This window comes from Corapipo altera, unplaced genomic scaffold, assembly GCF_003945725.1.
Source record: "Corapipo altera isolate COAL_440 unplaced genomic scaffold, ASM394572v1 48b, whole genome shotgun sequence".
NCBI lineage: Eukaryota > Metazoa > Chordata > Aves > Passeriformes > Pipridae > Corapipo > Corapipo altera.
In genome coordinates this window covers 8,719,200-8,742,038 of record NW_020884884.1, presented here as the reverse complement: position 1 = coordinate 8,742,038, position 22,839 = coordinate 8,719,200, and the positions used below count along the sequence as shown (strand labels likewise).

General features: G+C 36.1%; 1 protein-coding gene across 5 annotated transcripts in view; it reads right to left on the bottom strand.

Annotated features, from left to right (window-relative positions):
* Positions 1–22,839, bottom strand: part of PPM1B (protein phosphatase, Mg2+/Mn2+ dependent 1B) — a 62,661-nt gene continuing 39,822 nt past the window's right edge. For 3 of the 5 annotated variants that reach the window (XM_027641420.1, XM_027641418.1, XM_027641419.1), the window contains 5 exons: positions 20,741–21,604; positions 18,784–18,901; positions 12,888–12,999; positions 9,652–9,709; positions 2,697–3,709 (listed from right to left, as the gene is read on the bottom strand). In XM_027641420.1, coding sequence (XP_027497221.1) covers positions 3,434–3,709; positions 9,652–9,709; positions 12,888–12,999; positions 18,784–18,901; positions 20,741–21,586 — 1,410 coding nt within the window. In that variant the 5' untranslated portion in view covers positions 21,587–21,604 and the 3' untranslated portion in view covers positions 2,697–3,433. Of the gene's footprint in view, positions 1,856–2,696; positions 3,710–9,651; positions 9,710–12,887; positions 13,000–18,783; positions 18,902–20,740; positions 21,605–22,839 lie in introns of those variants that run through there. The other 2 variants (XM_027641422.1, XM_027641421.1) reach the window with 1 other exon arrangement.

Genomic DNA, 22,839 nt, shown 5'->3' with positions numbered 1-22,839 from the left:
TCACACTGTTTTAGCAATCCTTTATTGAAGATAACAAGTTGGTTATGTTCACTGTATTGTATGAAACATCACAATATCATACTGGGAAGGTACTATCAGTACAGGGTTGGACCAGAGCGGACAGTCTGAACAATAAACCATTTTGCATTCTTCATTCCCTATCTTTTAACAACCCCAAAAAAACCAGTAAAGGGACAAATACCTGTTAACATCATCATTTAAAACACTTTAACTTACAAGGCTAAAATCTAATGAATAAATAAAATATATTGTGGCAATAATCTTCTCTAGACCAAAAAAAAAAAAAAAAAAAAACAAATCAGATACACAGTGAATCAAAATGACTGGGAAAGCTGGCCTTCGGCACCAGTATGAAAGAGTGTGTGGTTTTTACAGACTCACCATGGGGATAAAGTTACAGAAAAATACCATGAATTTCATTTCACACAAAACCAGTTGATGACTGTCATTAGCTTAAAACTACACACAAGGGCAATTACATCCTCGCTGAAACACAGTTTAAACAAATAGGAAAATGTTTACAAGGCATCCACAGCATGTAAATCATGTACAGATGGATACATTCATTGTTTCCCCTCCCCAATAGCTTTTATTTTAGATAAATACTTTACTCTTCCCCATTTTCAGCATTTACTGGACTCATTACATGCACAACTCAAAGAAGTCAGAAAAGAAGTCAAGGTTATTGCAAAAATAGAATTAAACTAAGAATCTTCAAGTACCTTACATGACAGCCACTCTGTACCATGCCCATTGCTTATAAAATGAAAGGTCATCGAACCCATGAAAATATCTCTAATATTTTCTTAATTTAAAATAGATAATTTTAAGTGTATTTATAGTAATCTCAAAGTGATAATTTGAACTTTGAAAATAATGCAAACAATTAAAAATTATACCCATATTACACAAGACTTCTGTATCTTAAGCTGAAAAAAATCAAAAAAACTATAGAAAACCACATATAGAACAAAAAAATAATCACAATTTACATTATAATAAAGGCAAATTTTCAGCATTTTTAAAAAAACCTGCAGCTGTGAGAGATGTCAAAGCAAGTCACTACTAACTATAAATTCACCAGTTTGGTTTTTTTAAAAGATTTTCTCTAGCAAGAGTTTAAGGGTGTGTTGTACACATGCGTAAAATTCTTACTGGTTTTAGATGCCTAGAATCTTCATATATTATTGCCAAATACACTTATCTTCAAGCAAGCAGTAGGCAATGTATCACAATTTGGACACCGCAGGGAAACCCAACGGTCTGGTAATACAGGTAAAATTGGAAAATTAAAAAAAAAAAAAAAAGAAATAAAATACACATCTGATAGCGTATTGCCCAATTAAAATTACTTCCAAGCCACAGAGCTGCAAAGCCTTCCAACTCGGTAAAGTGAAATAAGTAATGTCTCAAACAATTACTTGTACTCTCTCATGCTTGTGTGTTGCACGTTTCATTTGGCCAAAGTGTATCTTCAGAGTACACCTACAATCCCATGCACCTCAGGTACATACACCGGTCTGCTGAGAGACTCCTTCCTTCCTTCCTTTTTAGGGCCAAAGTTCATTACAGATGTAATCAGTATGCCTGAGGCTGGTAAAAATACTGTAGTACAGGCAATGCTAAGAGTGGCAATATCAGAAAACACAAAAATGAACAAATGATGGAAAATTCTAATATCTTTCTGCCCATTTCACAAAATGTTGGAAATCCACCAGAATTTTTCCCTTGTATTGAAGAAATCAGATTTAAAAGTTTTTTTTCCCCCTTTCAGAATCAAAAGCATTTTAGTAGATTTGTAAGGCTACCACGGATCTTCTAGATCTCCAGCACCCTACAGGAAAAGAAGAGGAGAAATATTACTACTCACCAATACAAATGAAAACAATTTTGTTGCACTTTGGATTTCAGTGGCATAATTAAGAACACTAATGTAAGACAAACAATATTTTCCTTGTTTTCCATACCTGTCCGCTTCCACACACAAATATTTGCTGTTTGTCAACATTATGAGGGAACTTAATTTTATAAAACATGAATCCACTAAAGCTATTATAGCAAACAGATTTAAAACCCAAGATTTATCTAAAACTGTACTAAATCACAGCTATCAATACATACTACATGTGTGAACTACAAAACAAAAAAAATTTCTAGAAAATACTAAGGAGCTCAGCTCTTCAGGTATTCCTGGTCTGCAAGAAATTCCCACAGGTTCATTTTCATTAAGGCGGTGAAATCTGTACCTACTTTGAACAACTACATTTTTGTGATAATGTTATATATTATGAACTGACCATTGACACAAGAATTCCAGATTTCACTTATTAGCAAATGAGTTACCACCACTGCAAATTCCCAGTGTTATCACTGGTCTACCAAAATGCACGTACGTATTGCACCCCAAAAAACAAGAAACAGATTTGGTGGAAGGCAAGCTTTAGTAGAATAGTGTATTCATTTATATGGCTGATGTGTAACTTGAACCCGAGAAATGTTGCCCAAATAGAGGATTATGATGAATGATCCAAACCAAAAACTAAGCAAAGATTTGTAGAAACTAATGAATGTCATGAGTTAATGTGAGAAGCTAGGAAAAGTTTCAAGTCGTGTCAGAGTGATAACACTTCAAAGAAAGTTTATTACTTGCTTAAAAGAGTCAATATGCATACAGATATTATTCCACAGCATATGCTTTATTTTCACTTGAACACAAATTATTATAACTTGACACTAGGTACTAAATCTAAGTACATTTTCATTACTGGATATATGTTGTGCTACAACCTGGGATTTAATAACACAATTGTCTAGAAAAATAGGTATTTACGATGAACAGTGGATACAATCTATATTGGGGGGGGAAAAAATAATCAAACACATAAGTGACAACCTAAAATGTAATTGCTTTTGTAATTTAGTCGTAATAGAAACTATACACAATTCAAACACAAACATGCAGTATATGATGCTGGGGAAAAAAAAAGACTAAAGAATTTGTATAATTCAATTAAATTGCACGAAAGATACAACTAAGATGTGAATTGCTTTACAATGAACGAACATATACCATCAAAAATATTTTAAAATGTATTTAAAAGAAAAAAAAATTAAAATTTATTTTTGCATTATCATGTTAGATTCCTGTTGTTGGTGTCACAGGATTAAAAAAAAACAAAACCAAAACCTCAAATAGCAAGTTAACTGCTTGCTACACAACATAAGATGCAATTACTATTATATACCACAGCCACTGAACTTCTAAGGAAATAAGTGCTCTGTATAAACAATCTGTACAAATAACCAAAGTAAAACCAAACAGTCTTCTAGGATAGATGCGACAAACGTCGAGATACAAACAAAAGGAAAACACGCCAAGTGAAGCGAAGCGTTAAATCCTCTACGTAACAGCTTATGTCTGTTTATCGCTCATCTCATCGCTCCCCGCATCTTCGTCCGGGCGCTGCGTTGCGGGCGGGCGGTCCCGGTCCCCGGGGGCGGTGCGGGTGTCCGGCCGGGGCGGGGCGGGCTCTGCCGAGCGCTCGGGCCCGAGCCCCTGCGCCAGCCTGAAACTACTGAGCATCTCCTCCAGCAGGTGGCGGTAGTTCCCCCTATGATTAATTCTCATCTGCCTCAGCGCCTCCACCAACTTGCCCTGCGTTCCGCCTTCCTCGGCCGCGCCGGGGTCCTTTTGTTAAGATTCAAGACCCCAAAAAAATCATGTAGTTAAACTGGAATGTTTTCTAACGACATGAAAAAAAAAAAAAAAACCAAACCCAAAAACCCACACAACCAAACCCATTTTTTTTCCTCATTGAGAAAACATCAGCTTTGCTCTATTTTAATATAAAACACCTCATTAGGAATATACATCTTAGAATGATGTATTTCATGTTCATCTTTTGAGACAACACAACTTAAGAAACGATAACTATTAAACCAGCATTTTTAATAATTTCACTTCATTGTGAGCCAGTCATGGTGCCTCCTCACAATTAACTCAATATTTATTCAAAATGTCTTTTGATGAATATAGCTGATACTCCCCAAAACTTTATTCATTTGTCAGTGGAAAATTTTGAAAATTTAAGCTTCTTTAGCCACCAGGTCTATATATTTAACTATGAATTTCTGCACAGCCAATAGCAACACAGTTCTGTGAATAACTGAGAGAATAGTTAACCCTACTGATAGCAGTTTAGTTAAAAATAAATGCTCAGTGTTTTAGTAAACAATGTCTGATTTTCACATGCATGCTGCTGCCAGAAAAAAAGCAAGCAGCTACCCATTAGCACCAGGAGTGATGGTATTTGAATAACATAAGACACACCTTTGGCAGATTGTGTATTGCCTAGAAAAATTAGCATGTAGTACAGTTATTTACAGTCAAACCTAAGAACCTACAGCACAAAATCTGAGAAGCAAGCACTGGTTAAGGAATGGAAGTCTCCTCAGCAAAGGACCTATTTGGTTACAAGCCTTCCATTGAAAAAAATGTTGGTTTTGGGGGTTTTTTTTGGGATAGACTTGCAGATCTGTTACAGTGTTCTGACACGGACACTAGGTATTTTCACTTTCAAGTGCTAAAGCAGTACTTTTGCTTTAAGGGAATAGTACATTTTAAATTATCATCTAGCAACTTATCAAGCTAGACAAATGGAACTGTATCTCTGGAAGCTGGTAGATTTTGCAAGATATTAGAGGCACAATTCAGACTGTCCTGTTCTCATGCTGACCTCATTTTACTGTCATGTAGTCAAAAAGATTCCTAACTACAAGTATTGCTGTCACTCATTTATAAGCTTAATTATTAAGAAAATATTTTGGGGCCAGTAAGACTTTGCATGCTGTATGTAATGTTGCTGGAACAGAAGCCCCTAGACTGATTAGCACAGTCCAAGTTAAAAAGGGGACAATTTTACCACAAAAATTAATATCATTGCATATAATGCTGCCCCTCTAAGTTTAATTTGTTGCATAAATAAGAGACATACTTTCAAGGTAGTTTACTGGTCTTAGTTTGAGATGTTTTGACTCCCATGTACTAGCATTTTTATATTCAAATATGAAAATATTCAAGAGAATATTCAAGAATTCAATATTTTCTTAAAGAGCCCAATGAGGAGAAGCAAGATAAAGGAGGCAGTTTTAATGTATGAAGTGGGACTGGTTTAATGCCTTATCAGCACAAAGTCAGTGAAAACTCATGGCATCAAGATGAGGATATAGATGCATCCTGTTTCTTAGGTTTTGACAAAGAAAAATTTAAGTTATACATTTATCTAACACTAAACAAGGCAGCATAGCTGAAGACTTCTCATTTTTTAAAATTCAAACCATATTGAAATTCTGTATTTCATCTATTCCATCAGTTTTGCTCTGAGGTTGACATTAACAAACACACACACTGAATTTCCACATTTCACAATACCGAGATCGTTAAAAATTCCTTTGGCAGATTGAAGTGAATAATTTTGCTCCCATGCAACACTGAAGAGTAAAAGCAATAAGTAACATAATAGCAGCCCTGAGACTCCTAAACAATTCAAATGCTAGTAGGAGATGAATTAACAGTACTGTTAGTGTTTGATATTCAAGCTCACATCCTGCTTTGCATTGCACCCTATTCTGTGGCAGGCTGTTTTGTGCTTCACTCGTGTCCCTCAGTGCTAAGAGACAAGCAACCCCACAGACAACAGTAGGACACAAACTGCCTCCTCTATATATTACACACTACATAGACAGATATTTCTCTCTAATGATGTGTGGCTAGAACAAGTCCCTGAAAACTCTGGTTATTGTGCAAGGTATTGTCTTCCTTCATGTTCCAATTCAACTTAAGTGCTATTGACCATAAAAACAAGAATAAATTTGTGCTAGCTATATTCAGCATGAGCATTCACAATTTTTACACAAGTTCTGTTCTATTAAATCATGTGTATAAAAAGGGCTAGCATGTATTAAGGACTGGATTTACAATGTTGTAAGAAAAGTGTAAGAATTGTGTCCATTTACATGTTTTAAATTATGTGTAGCAGCTCTTAATGACATGATTTGGTTCAGCAAAGTGCCAGAATATATTATTAGTAAAAACAAGAGAGAATCACAATTGATTTCAAACAAGATGCTCAAAGGCAGCTTTAAACAAATACCACTTGGAACTATTAACACAGCCACTGTAATTTTAACATTGTTCCTTGTGTTTAATGATATATATATATATATACAGCAAAGTAGTCTAATTGGCTAGTATTCTCCTAGTCTTAGGAGTACATCAAAAAATAAAAATGGTCAAAGAAGTAGCTATAGAGAAAAAGCAGTGCTTTTACACATTAGAACAGCTCAGTGGTATTGTAACATTACAGTGGTAACAATTATTTAGCTATGAATAAGTCCTTTTAAATCCCCTTTAAAGAACTGAAAGCACCAGTCCCCAATACATAACAGATTTCTGTGCTTTCACTCATATTTGTAAAGACATAAGCCACAACACTTATAGCAAACACTGGTAAAGTTGTTCTTTGTGACCCCAGTGCAGGGCTCTCTCTCCAGCCCTTGATTTACAAAATACTTGTACTCTGAGATGCCTAGCAGGAAAAGCTTAGGACTGCTATACTCTAAAGCCACACACTAGTGACCTCTGAATATTGCTGTAGTAAGGACCCTTTCACTTTTCAGTATCTTGCTCTATTCAACATCTCCTTATTTAGGGTCCATGTTAAGGATTCTCATAAAAGGCACATGTGAAGAATGGAAGGAAGTTACTCTACAATCCCTAGCTTGGATGACAAAAAAAAGTTTCTAAGCACAAAACTACCTGAAATATTTAGTGCTGAGTAAAACAAAGCTAATCTAGAAAGACATACAAGCTTGGTTTTAATTTATACACTTTCTAAGAATTTACTTGCAAAGCTACTATGATCCAGTTCATAGGTAACTATTTTAAATTGTAAAATGCTAAAAAGTATACTTTTCAGAAGGAAGTCATATTCTCAATTGCAAAAGTTAATTAGATTGTTTGAGGGAGTTGGTTTTGTGTTCGTTTGGGATTTTTAATTGTTACACATGTGCATTAATATTTTAGCAACTAATTACATATCTTGCCAAGTAATAAAAATAGTTCTAGCCTTATTTACAACCGTAAGATGAAGATGGCTGCTACAGGCAGACTTTCCCTTCCAGTTAGTAACAGCAGTGTTCTGCACTACACCCACACTTGACATGTGTGCACTGTTAACTACACATGGGGAAAGATACTCAAGTGCAAGTCAGTGCCCCTCTGTGCTCTGCAGACTCAGCATCCTTGTCTCTAGTTCCTAGTTTTTCATATGAAGATCTGCTCTTGCTTCCTCCTGGTTTAAACAGGGGCATTATTAGCTACATTTCAATCTCACTTGGCAATGTCATCATTGAGATGTACTATATGTTTCCTTCTTATCTTTGCTTCCTGTTAAATTGTGAGACCTGTAGCAAAATTATCATGCATGGAGACATTCTAAAGAGTTTGATGCTGAGTAACTGAACAGCTTCCTTCCCTTTTACCCTCCCCAGGCACTAGAGCATTCAGTTCACAAGGCTACAAGATCACCACATATACACCTGAAACTGAGTAAGACCAGCAAGGAAGTCATGTTTCCATCACCTCAGAAATGAGGCCCACTAAATTCATCCACTTCAAGGATGGCAAGATAACTCGTTGGGAAATGCAAACAGGACTTGCATCTTTCACCAAGCAGATCATCCTCTCAAACTGCTCTGGGTCAGTATCACTTGGGATGGAAAGACAAAAAGGTGCTGACTGGAAAATGACATCACAAGATCACACTAAAATTTAATCCAGTCTATATAAAACATCATTGTTCAGATTTGCACTTATATATCAACATAAGAAAAGTTTACAAAGCAGACTGGAGTGTAGTGCTCACATCTCCTATTAAAGAAGCCAAATTAAATGCCAATCCAACTACCAGGGATCCTAATGACAAAAAAAGTCAAAGCTGTTAATGGTATATTCTTTTATGAGTAAAATGCATATTTAGGTCAGCTAACTCATTTTACTAAATTCAAATGGATGATGCACAAACATTTTGTGAAAGGAACCAATAGACAAAAGGCTGCTGTACTGCATGTTAGGACTTTCAGCAAGCTTGCATGGCTATTGAAAAGTAAATTTGGACTTGGATGCATCATAAATGTAACCATGGCAACATGACATTTCTAAAAAGTAATCATTAAACAAACTTTTAGGTTTTTTTCTTAAAATACCAATCAAATTGTAAAACCTAGGCTGTTCTTTTTAAATAAGCCACTTAAACCAGTAACCTTTCCCCAAAAAGCAGGAAAAGTTCTGGCTATATATAAAAAGAAGTAGCAGGCAGACAGAGGTGCAGAGTTTCCTGAAGGACTAAAGAAGCTGAAAAGAGGAAAATTTTGTCTAGTTTGTTTTGGGGTACTGTTGCACAGTTTCTTGAAAGCAAAATGAAAAACGTATACTCTGTCACTTGCAAACTACAAAAAGGAACAAATTCTAGTAAAATTAAGAAGCTAGAGATTTTTTCTTGATTTGTACTCTAACGGAATAGTGGCCCCTTCCACCCAACCCGAGCTTTCTAACTGAAGAGAATAATTCAAATATAGGTAGTTCAGAGAAGATGAGAATGGGAAAGACACAAAAATAATTGTGGTGAGACTGTATTTACAATCTCAAGATGCACAACTGATAATTCTGAGGTATTTCAAGTAGAAGCTGACATCTCCTCAACATCATTCACTGTAATGACTACCTGACTGAGGGCCTTGTAGCGATCTCAGAAGAAAAAAATATTACAAAGGATTTACTGGAATATGAATGGTACTTTCACAGATCACTTCGCATAAACTGTACAGGAAGTAAAGTGTACAAGCACTGATGTTTTTTATGAGTTCTTCAGTTTTCCGCAGTTTTTAAACAAATTTAAACATAATTGAAAGGAACACCAGTTATTACTCATTTATACTAAGAGCCACCTAATAATCAGGCTTAAAGGTACAGTAAACCATATTTCAACACACTATTTAAAATTCAAGTCAGTAGGAAATCTAAGCCATTTCAGAAATCAGAACTGACGTAAACTAAAATCACTTTACATTTTCCTTGGATCAGTGCATATGGGATATGAAAAGACAGTTAAATGTTAAAAAAAAAAATTGTCAACATTAGTCTCATTATCTATTATATTCAGTGTACCAAGGTCTTCCACACATACAGAAGACAACAGGAAGTGTGTTTGCCCCCTCTTGTACTAGATTTCTGGACCATAGACATAATAGTTAATTAAGTAATGAATTTGCTGACCATAATTTCTTACAATAATGAACTATAATTTAGAAAAACCCTGCACTTTTGCCTCAGAGGTTTGACTGAGAAAACAGTAGTCAATTAGATGTTTAAAAAGCCTTCAGAATTGGGTGTCATTTTCTGTCTTTTTGAGGATGAACTTTGATAACTAATCCATCCAAAGCAAGGTAAAAATTACCAGTATGCTACCATACATATCCTGTGTTTATAACACTTTATTGACAGTGATGTAAAATTCTGCTTAAAGTATGACACTACTTTGATGAGATATAGCAATCAAAATGAGAACTTACCCCCTCATTCTCCCTGTGTGGATTCAGCCTACTATACACAGCTTCAATAATATTACGCCTAAAAAAAGAAGTTTTAAAAAAGTTAAACACAACAAAGGATTTCAAAACAATGAGAAAAGTTTGAGCATGGCAGACATTTTAAAGCGTTGAAGATATTTTTCTTTTAACCTGCCTTTTAAAACGATGAAGTCCACTCTCAGTGTCTTCACTCACTTTCAATATGATATTTTAGGATCTAGCAATTGGTCAGGATTTGCAAAGACTAAGGAAAGTAAAACATTTGCTTGCCTTACCCTCCCCATGGTCTATCTCTTTATGTCTTTAGAGTTGCATACTCAGATTTTGCCAAGAGTAACATTTAAATCTATATTTTGCTTATTTTAACAAAATTCTTCAAGATTGCTGGGTTTCATGCCTTATTTCTGATGTGGAACTTGAAGACAGTTCTGGTTTTCCACATTTTTATTACATATTTTGAAGTGTGGTGACCAGAATATACAGCCTCTGAGACGTGTTGTCTAGTGTCTATTCACACCACAGAAATTAGAACCCAAAAGCCACTGACTAGACTAATTCTGGCAGTGCCATTTATGGCCAGACCTTCACAGGCAGGCAAAATAAGCACAAAAAGCTTCACGGAAAATAAAACCCAAGGTATAAACAGACTTTTGAGAAAAAGGTTATGTACCTACATCTTCAAATCAAAGTTAAATCTGGGATACATTCAGACAACTATAATAAATAAGATCAAAGTTACTGAAAGTTCCAACAAAAAAGAACGGCTACATGAACTAAGACTCCTAAGTCTGGAAGTGGTCAAGATCTAGAAAAACTGTCTTACAGAATGCAAGTAAGCACCAACTGTTGACCCCTCCAAACAAAGAGCACAAGGGCATCAGATGAAGACAGCAGCAAATGTCTCAACTACATAGTGATGGCTCTTGATGCGACAGAACTTTCTAGCCTAGAATAATGAGGATGCTACAAATTTGATGAGGCTCCTTCTGAACATACTTAACGTAGTTAAGAAATCTAGATAGGTTGCTTGGCTGAGCTAATATGGTATCCATCAGCCTTGATGGAAGATCTTCCTAGAGAAAAGAAACTGAATCTTTTCACAGGTGATACAGGAAATGGTGCTCTCCACTTAGTTCCACATTTAGTGGTGGAGGAATGGCACAATTCTGACCAAAAGTCTGTACTACAGAAAGCAAAGGCACCTCACACCAATGTAACTGAAAACACCTGGACAGTCCAAGCAAGGCTGCCACAGAAGCAGCAGATAGCCATTGCAGAGGGTTTAAATCAGACTTGAAACTCAGTTCCTTGGGACTTATTCAATCTTTTAAAATCACTTTTCTTTCCTTGAACAGTGTATTTCTCCATGCTTTCCTTTGATGGTAAAACTCAGGAGGCAAGATGTTGAGTGGTACTAACACCCAGGTGCCAGGGTTGCTCGGACTTTTGTGTACTTCAGCAACAAATGATCATTCTTGAGGCGGCACTTGAAGTTATAAGAAGATCAGGGTCAAGTCAGAAGCCAGTCTTTGGAGAGTAAGATTTTAAAGTATAAACCAGCACCATCGGGTGACCACAGCGGAGCTGATACTTGCAGACCTCTTGTCTCAAAGAATGAGCCAGTAGGGGCTTCTATACAAGTGAGAAGCTTTCAAGAAGCATATAACACCAACAGAAGTGGGGTTACTTTAGAGGTTCCTAAGGTTTGCAAACATATTCCTGGTCACAGTAACACTGCACGCATTTCTTCAGCTCCGACATACATCGGGAGCAACTATAACTGGTGCTAAAACCATGGATGTCAGCCACAGACAAGCTCTTTCTGCAACCTGTTTGAGCCAGGTCTTAAGAGTTCAAATGGAAGGACAAAGTGTGAGTTCTTCATGACCTGGTAACATCATAGGATAAAAACCTCAAGACAAAAAACATTCTCTCGTTAGGACAAAAATTTTAAGTTACACAGTATGTAAGTTTGCATTGTGTAATAGTGGGTTTTTTCAAGACTTCCATTTAGGAGCTCAATCTTGCAAGTAAAGTCAACTTAAATATGTCACTGGCTGTCTTTGTCCTAAGTTTGGAGGCCAAGAACAAGTTACTTAATACTATATGATATTCTCTTGTAAGAAACTGCAAATACACTCCCTGAAGGCAGGGGACTTTAAAATATAAAATGGAGAGAAAGGCATCAAAAGGCAAATTCCGAATCAAGCCCATGAAAAAATGTAATCTGGATGATAAATTTATATGGAAAGGTTCTGGAATAATGAAGCAGTACATGATGTAGTTATTAATGAGCAAAACAACAAAACACAGCAGTTGGGAGGTACCAATAAGAACAGGCAAACACATCTTCTCTGAATGTTTGGAATGCACACAAGTGGAGAAAAAGGCCCACAACATACAGATACTTTCAAGGTCAGAAAGATATAGTAATGGCAAACAGTGCTTATTAATAAGTGCATGCAATGTAAATAGATGTATACACAAATGCTCAAAAGACAGGACTTCATGTTTTGTAAAATACAAATATTCCAGAAACAACATGATCTACACCAGGGAACAATAATGAGTCGTACTCTCTGGGGAATTCTAGATTAACAATTGTATATGCAATTCTAAATTATTTTCACTAAAATCCTTACATTATAAATTTCTAGAACAACATCATTAGCCTCTCCAGAAAACCGATGTAATTTCTGAATATTTATTTCAATTAACTTGTAAAATGCATATCCTAGTTCAATATTCTTATATAACTGAATGTTATATAACATTCAGTTTCCAACTAAACAAATAAAAACAATTTTCTTATGAGAATGTTTGTTGAGCAAGTAAGTACTGTCCCAAACTTATAATGGACACTAGATGGTTGGGGGAACTGATCTGGTATTTTAATTTTCCCACTGAGTTACTGATAGCTCTTAACAAATGTAAAGAAGTAAAAAGCCAAGAGTACATTTATTTTTATTTTTTAAAATGGACATATAGAAATAGTTAACTAGTAGGTTATGTATCAGAATATGAACAATGTGTTTCCTCTTATCATTATCGAATGGGAATAGTGATACAAATGTTTATATACTGCAAAAGGTAAACTAGCTTCAAATATAAAAAAACTTGATTTGAGTATAGCTATTAGAATAAGCAAGCTTTAAAATATTTAAACGAAAGAGTTTCAGTGAATTTAACAGATCAAGAACTTCTAGTACTGTACTCACTTGCCAGCTAAACCACCTCCTGGTGGTAAATTAGGGATATTCTCCGCAGTTAAAATACGAATAACATGAGCAAGATCAGGCATTCCTTCTTCACCCGATTTTTCCATAATTTCTAGTTTAAAAACAAAAGAAGTCCTGAATTAATACCACCCACTGGTTAAGACATTGAAACATAAGATATTACCACTTTTTAGTAGAGACATTATGAAAAAGTTACATGTAAACAAGAAAACATTCTTCACATTTTAGGTTAACAGTCTTTGCATGGTGTAACAGAGCAATTCAAATCCATAGTCTGTCTTTCCGGTATGCTGCAAGCCTTCCTCTCTCAGAGAAGCTCAGAAGCAGACTGTGAACTGAATAAAATACCCTGAAGATAGACAGCCTGTTCTCTTTGGAAAAGACAGCAGCTGGGAGTCTGTTTCAGTTACCTACCCATTGCAATGCAACACACAATCAGAAGTTACATGCCATAACGCCAATGCTTCCAAGGGATTCTGTCGTGCTTTGGTCTGAGTAACACCTTGTATTCTCAAAGGCCTGAATCTCCAGTGCATAAACACTATGCCCATCATGCAAGCAAGGGGATATATAAGGGATATAAAATATTATCACTTAAGTGGTCAAAAGAGAACACAGAAGGGATGAGGGATTATTAAAAATATGGTATTCATTTTCAAAGCAGAAGTATGACACAAGTCAAGTCCAGCGCTAGTAAGTCCTTCTACCTTGGAAAAGAACTGCCTAAGCCAAAGCAAATCTTCCCACGTTCTTTTTCATCAAAAAAGGTTCACCAAGTTATCTACAAATTGTAGTTGTATGCATCAATCATGTATTTTTAAGAGAGGGTTTTTTTTTTCTGAAAATCAACTAAGTTAAGGAACAGAGCGCCATTTCCTGTAGACACTGTTCTCGATAAAAACTCTTTCTTTGAGCCAAAACCCAAAAGGATTAAGAATGAATCCTCTCAAACATCATCCTATAAAGAATTTAGTCAGTCTGTATCTTGGTTACTATACAAAGATAAACAAATCCCTTAAATTTCTTACAGTTGATTATATTCAGGGTAACTGATCTGGAGCCTGCAACATAAGCCAGAAGCAGTTACAATTTGAGTTTCTTAAGTTAGTAGAAAAGCACATCACCTACCTACTTTATAGCCTTCATCCCAAGTTTCCTGGTATTTAAACCTCTCTTATGTCTATCACTTATCTAGAAAGCAAGTTATATACAGGCTTCCCTTAGGACTACTAAAATCAACAAAGTGCTTGGCAAGGTACTCACTCTGTATCAGGGAAATCTGTAGGAAAGCCCCCCAATAGCAATCACTTGTAGAATGGTTATAACACCCTGTAACAAATAAGGCACTATGCTTCTAAGTCCCAGTTTTAAGCCAGCACCATACAATCTTTGCAATGAAGACAGGTATACTACTACTAGAAGTGATTAAGCACTGTTTTGTGAAACTTGATGTATATTATCATCCATCCATGAAGGATGAATCATGGCTAGTAAAGGAAATGACAGCTGAATAACTATGCCTGAATCTTAGGATTTTGATCACTTCTTCCAGTCACATTCACACAAATTAGCCACAACTCCTCTTATACACTGCATCCTTTTGTACAGTTCTACCTAGTTAGAAGTAATTGTACTGCTATAATATAATTTTGCTGAGACCCATTTAACAGGAAATATACCTTTTGCATACACTACTTTTTATACGCTATGTTTTATATCAAGAGCACATCTAGTTCTGTACATAGGAAAAGTAGACAAATAGCAAGAATTAATAAGAAGAAAGGCTACAGAAGTAAGCAATTATTAAATATTAATGGAAGCATAAGTTTTTATATGTTCTTAAAAAGGAAGGAAAGCAATCACAGCTAAGGACTGCTGTTTCTTGGTACTGGAAATTTCTACTTTATATTGTATAACAACTTCTCAGGGAGTGCTGAACTGGACCATGAGCATCTTCTCTCCATTTCTAGAAGGTGCCAAATCAAAAATTCTGGTTGAACTGACCATCATCTTTTTCTTTTCCTGATATTAGAGTGAATAATTTCATCCAGAATCTGTCCCCTCTCTTAAAAAAAAAAGCAAAAAGCTTCCAAATAGAAAATCGAGAATAAAGCAAATGACCAAGCATAACCTTTATTTCATTACACATCAGTTAGCAGATACGCACTGTGGATTTGCTTGACAAAGGCCACTAGAGAAAGAAACCACATGTTTTCAGAAACAGATTTATGGGCATTTGCAAGGTTTTCACCTTCATCTCTATGATGTTAAGAATAATCCTGCAATTAACTTTGCATTGCTCATATAATTCCAACACTTAAAGAATAATTTCCTGATATTATCATATATGTAAATCCATGAAAGTCCAGTACTTTAGTCCTAAAACACTTCTCACTGAAAGCCCCTTACACACTTAGCTCACAGATAGGCATTTTGAAAATTCAGCTAACATTGTATTTCCATTTTATATAACGCAAGTCCCCAACCAGACAGTATTACAAGTTCTCTATGTTCCAGCACCTCCTAACATGCCCAGCTATTATGACAAATCAGTTTTATATACAGCATATATTCCACACATGTAAAATGCGTCATCCAACTCACTCTATTAACTGAGTATTTATTAATAAGATTGTTTAAGCCTACATTGATCACACGGCCCTATTTATGATTTGTGGGGTTAGTGCTTATTGGGTTTTGTGGGGTTCTGTTTGTCTGTTTGTTATTAACTGCAACTCTGATATACTCTTTCAAATAAACTGAAACATAACAGAGAACTGAACTGACTTCTGTGCCTAGTTTTCTTTCTGTGACCAAACTTTGGATCTCTGAAAAACAGAGAAAACCAGAGAAAGTAGTATATGCAAGTGGCAGTAAGAAAAGACTGACCCAGCATAACTTCACTACTGTTCAACACACCTGTATTACTAGTGGAAGGTGCCCTACCCATGGCAGAGAGGTTGGAACTACATGATCTTTAAGGTCCCTTCCAACCCAAACTATTCTATGGTTCTATGATTATACTTTGGAGTTTGACCAATTAAATTACTCAAACTAGAAGCAGGGTTGTGCTCACAGTCACAAATGACTCAAGCACAAGCTACTGACTACAACCTCATTAAGTATTTCAGTATACTCCAGAACTGGCAGCTTTGGAATGTAGTTATCCACCTTCTGTCAACCTCAAGATCCAAACTAGTAAAAGAGCATTGGTATATAGTTCTTCCACTAGAAATCTCTTCCACTAGTAAACTCTGACTTGCTGAATATGCTTTTTAATAAATCTGTTACACTAAAAGATCTCTTCTAGTATTGAAACAATAATTCTCTTTTAATAATTCCAGAAAGATCTCAGGGAACTACTAACTCAACTCATTATACAAATATACAGAATCTCAGTATGCTACTTAGGAATGGACAAATACAAAGTAAAAATGCTACATGTGCAAGTATTAAATTGCTTTTGAACAGATATTTTTTTCCACTTCTTTAAATCAAACAAAAGTATGTCTCAAAAACAGCTTTCTTCTCCAAGCTAGAGCTTAAAATGCCCAAGTACAGCAGTGAAAAAACCCCAGTTGCCTAAAAGGTTTGGTGGGTTAGTCCAGTCAACTTAAAATTTAAGGTCCACAAAAGAACAGAAACTGAATAGTGTACATCCATTAAGAACAAACACCAGTGATCAAACTAAAATTGCTTCAGGGAATCTCAAAGGATTTTATATTAAGTTCTAATATTGCCCTGATTTATATTAGTCACTTACTGAAAGACAAGAGTATTCAAGAGAACTCATAGCTTCTATTTTTGACATCTATCTTTGCAGCTTAGTAGTTCTAAGACAAGCTTATTTTTGTCAGAATGTTTTTACTACAGGTATAAATAAAATCGTTATTGGCAATCAACCAAGTGGGTATAACGTGTGGGCTGTTAACTTTTTAACAGATTAAAGAAAAATGTCTTTCTTGTTAACTTACTGCATTCAAAGGCCATTATTTCCTTTTTGAAAGGAATAGTCATCGTCTAGAAAGGCATTTTAAACAAATCCATATTATCAACATCATAACGTATCTACCAAGCTTTACATTTTTAGAATTAAGTTAGTTCAAACCCTTGAGGCACAGCTCTTTCATGCACTGTTTTCTAGCCCATAATTAGTCTAAAGATGAATGCAAAACTGAGTAAGGCAGAAGTCCTCTCCTGATCAAAACAAGTTCCCACCTTCCAAAACTTTTCTTTACTACTCCAACACTTCAGATGATACTCTTCTCCCACTTATTATTTTGGTTTTTAAATTAAAAAAATCCAACATATTTCTAAACTATTTTCCTCATGCTGCTTAGTGGTTTGAAACTTTTGCTAAAGCTTCTCTCTATAATTTCTGAACTACTAATACTTAAGGCACAAGTGTAAGGTAAAAACTTCAGTCCAACAACCCTTTTTTTTAAATAAGAAGACTGTATCAAAATTACAATTTCAAAGAATTTATTAATAATAGAATTTGTTAATAATCAGATAAATATTTCAAGTTCTTCTGAAGTCTGCTTCCTTCACTTTCTCCAGTTGTTGACAGAATTTCCTCAAATATGCTTACTATCATTCCTTGCTAAATACTTGACATTTAAAGGTCTTGCACTCTGTCCAATTAGTAGAACACTGAATGACACAGAGAACTCATGCAGGAGAAAAAAATTAAAAAAAAAAAATCAAGAAGAGCTGAAGCAACAGAAGTTCAAGTTTTGAAGCAATTAATTTCTCTGAAGCACTTAAGCTAAACAATCATTTTGAGTTATATTTAGAACGACTACATATCAGTTTAAACTACACACTCTCCACTGTTGCTTTTTTTTTTTTTTGGAGCATGTAGTATTTACTTATATATGACAATAGAGCTAAAATTCTCAGTTAATCCACTCACCGATCACAAGTTATTTGACAGCTTTTCCATTAATCTTAACATTCACTTATGAAAGCAATAAAACATACTGCAATTCCATTTATTTTTCACCTATTTGCCAACAGAGAGGAGCCACCAAGAAGCTGGGAATAGTAACCTGTAACCACTGTGCACACCTGACTGCTGTCAGAGAAGGTAACTGCTCCTGGCTCCCTCCCAGAGCCCATTAACAGCTCCTGTACTCTACTCTGACACAGAAGGTAACAAGTATTTATCTTAACCAGTGTCATCTAGGAAGCCTGGGATGTAAGCCAAGTTCCAAGAAACATGCCTAGAGTTAGCATTTGAAGTGACCATTAGCGCTCTCTAATCTCAACAGAAATTACAAATAAGCAAACCATTTCAATTTACATCCCATTTAATCAAGAGGAAAAGACACCACACACAACAGCTGTGAGCTTGGAGATTAACTTGTATCTGAAGGCCTTCTTACATATATATCTAAATTTAGGTTTGCTACATCAACTATCTAGATTACTGGGACATCGACACAAAAACCCAGTGCAGACTTTTCATTTTGTCAAAAACTTTCACAGGAAAGGGAAGAAATAGTACAAGTACTCCTTTAATATTTTATAAGAAGGACATTAGCAAGATCGCAGTTTACTGAGCTGATATAACGCTCTGCAAGTTTGGTAGTTGCATTTTGACCTGTAAAGACAGCAGTAAAAAACCTGAAACTCACATTAAGAAAATGCTTGCAGAATACCAGGATAAACTAAGCACAAGGCCTAAAACACTTTTCCTGACAGACAAAAATTCAGAGTTGCAACCAGGTCTGAATTTGACTCAACATAAGGCAGGAAAATGGCTTTCAGAGTTTTTGTTTTCATGCTGAAGATAGTTATGACACTGTTGTGCTCACTATCACAATCAAATCGTTATTTGTTCACTGTCTAGTGAACAAAATGGATTTCTTACCTTCGACCCGTGATTCCAAGTACTTATCCAACTCGGCATCTTTTTTCACTGCCTCATCTGAGACCTTAGGAGCATTTGAAAAACAAACTAATACGATACTCATGTTATCACGACTCCCCTACATGACAAAGAAAAAAGAGAAGTTAGTATCTTTAACCTTATTTTTTGTTTTTCTACTCTAATCACATTTTTACTTGTTCCAAATACAGCACTACACATAAATATGGGAAAAAAAGAAACCCTGCAAAAAAACTGTATTTTGATACGAATCTTTAAGTGTCCCAACGACGCTGCTCACTAAAATCCATTTTACTGATATTGACTGTATATTCTTAGTCTTACAGTTAAAAATAATTAATGGACTTATTTACATGTCAACCATTTAAAAATTCTATCAGTAAAGCAGGTCAGAAATTAGACAGCTGTGGAACGTTACCCTAAGCCAAACAGAAAAACAGCTCCTGTTGCAAAATGAAATGCAGAACACTCTTCTGGACTGTGAACAGCTTAGCTCGAGCTACTGGTTTGTTTCAGTTGGAGGGCATTCATGTAAGCCATTACATTCATCACAAGTCTGTTTATCGGAATGCACCTGTCACACACAGCACCTTGAACCAAGTACAAAATATGAATTCGTTTAGTACAGCCAAGGTGACCCTACAGACTATGATGTGCTCAGAAACATCTGTCAACGGCTCTTTTAGGTACTAATTTTAATGCCAGTTCTTTACTAGTAAACTCTGATACCACTTTCCTGATTATATTTCATTTTCAATATTATAATTCACAGCCAAATTTAAAAACACAGTTCTAATTCTCTTACAAGGAGATCAAGCAGACCTATAAACCACTAGTTTATAGTTATACACTAGTTTATAGCTTAATTTTTTTTTCTGTGTCACTGCATATTGTTTCTGTGTAAACCCAATCTACCAGATAGTTCCTATCATCTATGACAACAAATCCTTCTCCTGAGGCAATTAAGTAGGAACGTGACATTAATTCCTTCAGAAATACTCAGGAGTTAGTCTGCATTCCCCTTTGTACAAAGCATATGGAGACATCTATCAGTTAGTATTATGTGGTACAATTCACATCCCGAAGACAGAAGAAAACATTCTATTGTCATTACAAACTGCAGAGATCTAGGATAGGACTTTGGAAAATAAACATGCAGTCACTGCTCAGTTTTACTGGAGTGACCATCCATTAGAGTGACCATACTTTAATAAGGCTGGTGAAGTACTTGGTCAGACAAACCACAGCACTTAAACCAATCCTATTTCTGAAAAAAAACCAAACCACCCACTTACCCTTTAGAGTTACCATTCTGAATTTTAGTATTTTCCTCAAAATTGCATGTTTGGTCTGTGGCCCAACAAAGGAACTCTATTTGCACTAGTTGGAGCTGCACTCTTCAGGAAATGCTGGAAACAGTATGCCTGTTTAACATGTGTAGACCAACCTGGACTTGCTCCAAAAAAACTCTAAATTTGAGGAGTGCAAGTAAGCTCGGATGCAAAATAGCGTTTCTTCAACTCAGTTACAACGAGCTAAGGACATCACTTCAGATGACAGACAAACCCTACCTTGAGGAGGAGATGGTGCCAACACTGGTTTTAGGTAAAAGACACAAACACAACCCAACTTTAAAGAACAAAAAACTCCACAAAACACTTTCCTCAGACTTGATTACTTTTATAAATACTGTATTTAGAATCAAAGTTTAGAGCTGGAACCATACACAAACCTTTATTTTTGCAAATACTATCACCTCTCCAAGCATAAAAGATGAGGTTGTATATTCTTCAGCAAGGATATATAGTCAAACTAGTACAGAACTTTGAGGAAAGGAAGATGGAGAAGTGGAACAGTAGGCCAGGAACTGCTGTTAACAACTGTACCCATCTAACCAGAAGATAATTTTAGAACAGCTGCTAGGAGAAAAGTTACATACCTTATGTAAACAAGTGTCCACTACCCAATTGCACACTTTTTCCAGGTCATCTGATACTTCAAGTCTAGACTTTACAAATTCACAGAGCTCTTCATTGCTCATTACATCCCAGATTCCATCACAAGCCAAGATGATAAACTCATCTTCTTCTGCCCTTAAAATTTCACACACCTCAGGCTCTGGAGAAACAAGTTGTTCTGTAGGGCCTTTACCATCAACACATTTGTAGTCATAGTCCCCCAGAGCTCGAGAAACTGCCAATGAACCATTAACACGCTGAATCATTACACTGCCTCCTGCATTCTGGATTCGCTCTTTCTCCCTCGGGTTGCAAGGTTTGTGATCCTGTGTTGAAAAACAGACTTGTCCATTCCTATAGAGAACAGCACGTGAATCACCACAATTGATAAAGTATACATGCTCAGGTGAAATCATAACTCCCACTGCTGTTGAGCCACTTCTGTCCATCCCATTTCTGAGGTCTGAGAAATTGCGCATATACTCATCAATTTTCAAAAAGCCAGTTCTGATTCCACTCTTGACATTTTCCACTGAAGGTTCAAGAGCAGATCCAGGTTTTTCTGTCGCCCTAAAGTCTTCATTGTTAGTGATGTGTTCTAATAAGTGCGTGGAGCAATAATTTGCAACACGAGATCCCGCGTGACCATCATAGACAGCAAAAAAGGACCAGTCCTCTAAGCCATGGGGAATACCTACAACAGCTGTGTGAGCATCTTCCATTTCCACTCTCCATCCCTGCATACTGCTGAGGCCGTAACGCAAGCCATTCCCTGCACCATGAGCGTTATGTTTCTCAGTTTTTGGTTTATCCAAAAATGCACCCATGTTTATGCAATATTGAATCTGGAAAACAGAGAAGAAAAGTCTTATTTATAAAACCACCACTCCATATAAGCTTTGTTCACCCTTTCCTGTGTTTCTTCTTTATGAAACAAGCGATAAAGCATGTACATGTGCAAAAGTCAACAACTATGTTGGAGGAAAAATGAATTAATACATGACACAAATGAATGTGAACTTACAACCCCCATTTGCATTTTTAGTGTGCGTTTTTTGTGTGAGGTGCTGTCTTTTTTAAAGAACCACTTCATAAAATTTAAAGTATCTCCATACGAAGGCAGAGTGGTTCACATACCTTTGCAGCCCTGACAATTTTGTCATCCTCTGCAGAAACTAATTTGTGATGGAAAAATAACAATCATATCACTCCTACTCTTTTTCCAGTTTTATTATCACATGAAGAAAATAAAATTCATGTTCACGAATAAGAACTGACTGCTTTGCATGTACTGTGCTACTTCTGTATCCTTGTAAGGAATGCCAAAAGTGACAGTAGGGGGAACATAGACCATTTGCCAGAGGAAACGAGGCAGCAATTCCCACTTCAGTACGAGAAAAATTCTCACAGGATTTTCTTAACAAATTATATTTAGTCCTTAGTATAACACCATTTCAATTTTCACTACAGAATCACAGAACGGTTTGGACTTGGAAAGAACCTTAAAGATCATCTAGTTCCAACCCCCCTGCCATGGACAGGAAAACCTTCCACAAGACCACATTGCACAAATCCCCATCCAACCTGGTCTTGAACAATTCCACGGAAGAGGCATCCCCAGCTTCCCTGGGCAACCTGTTCCAGTGTATCATCACCCACACAGTAAACAATTTCTTTCTCATCTCTTATCCAAACCTACCCTCTTTCAGTTTAAAGCCATTACCCCTTGTCCTACCACTATACCTGGTCAATAATCCCTCACCAGTCTTCTTGTATGCCACCTTGAGGGACTGAAAGGCCCCTATAAGGTCTCCCCAAGCTTCTCCAGGCTGAACAACCCCAACCCTGAGCCATCCCTAAAAGACTGTCACATGTGATTTGAAGTTCAAAGATGCATTGGTCTTGATGTTAAAATTTATTCAATCACAAGAGATATAAGCTATCTAAGGGAAGAAAATCATCCACACAAAGCTATAAGTTTTTCAGAGTTTGGAGATCTATTTCAAAAATGTATGAGAAGAACCATCTCCAGAGAGCAAGCTTGCAGGTAAAATGTGAATAATCTACATTGAAGACTTAG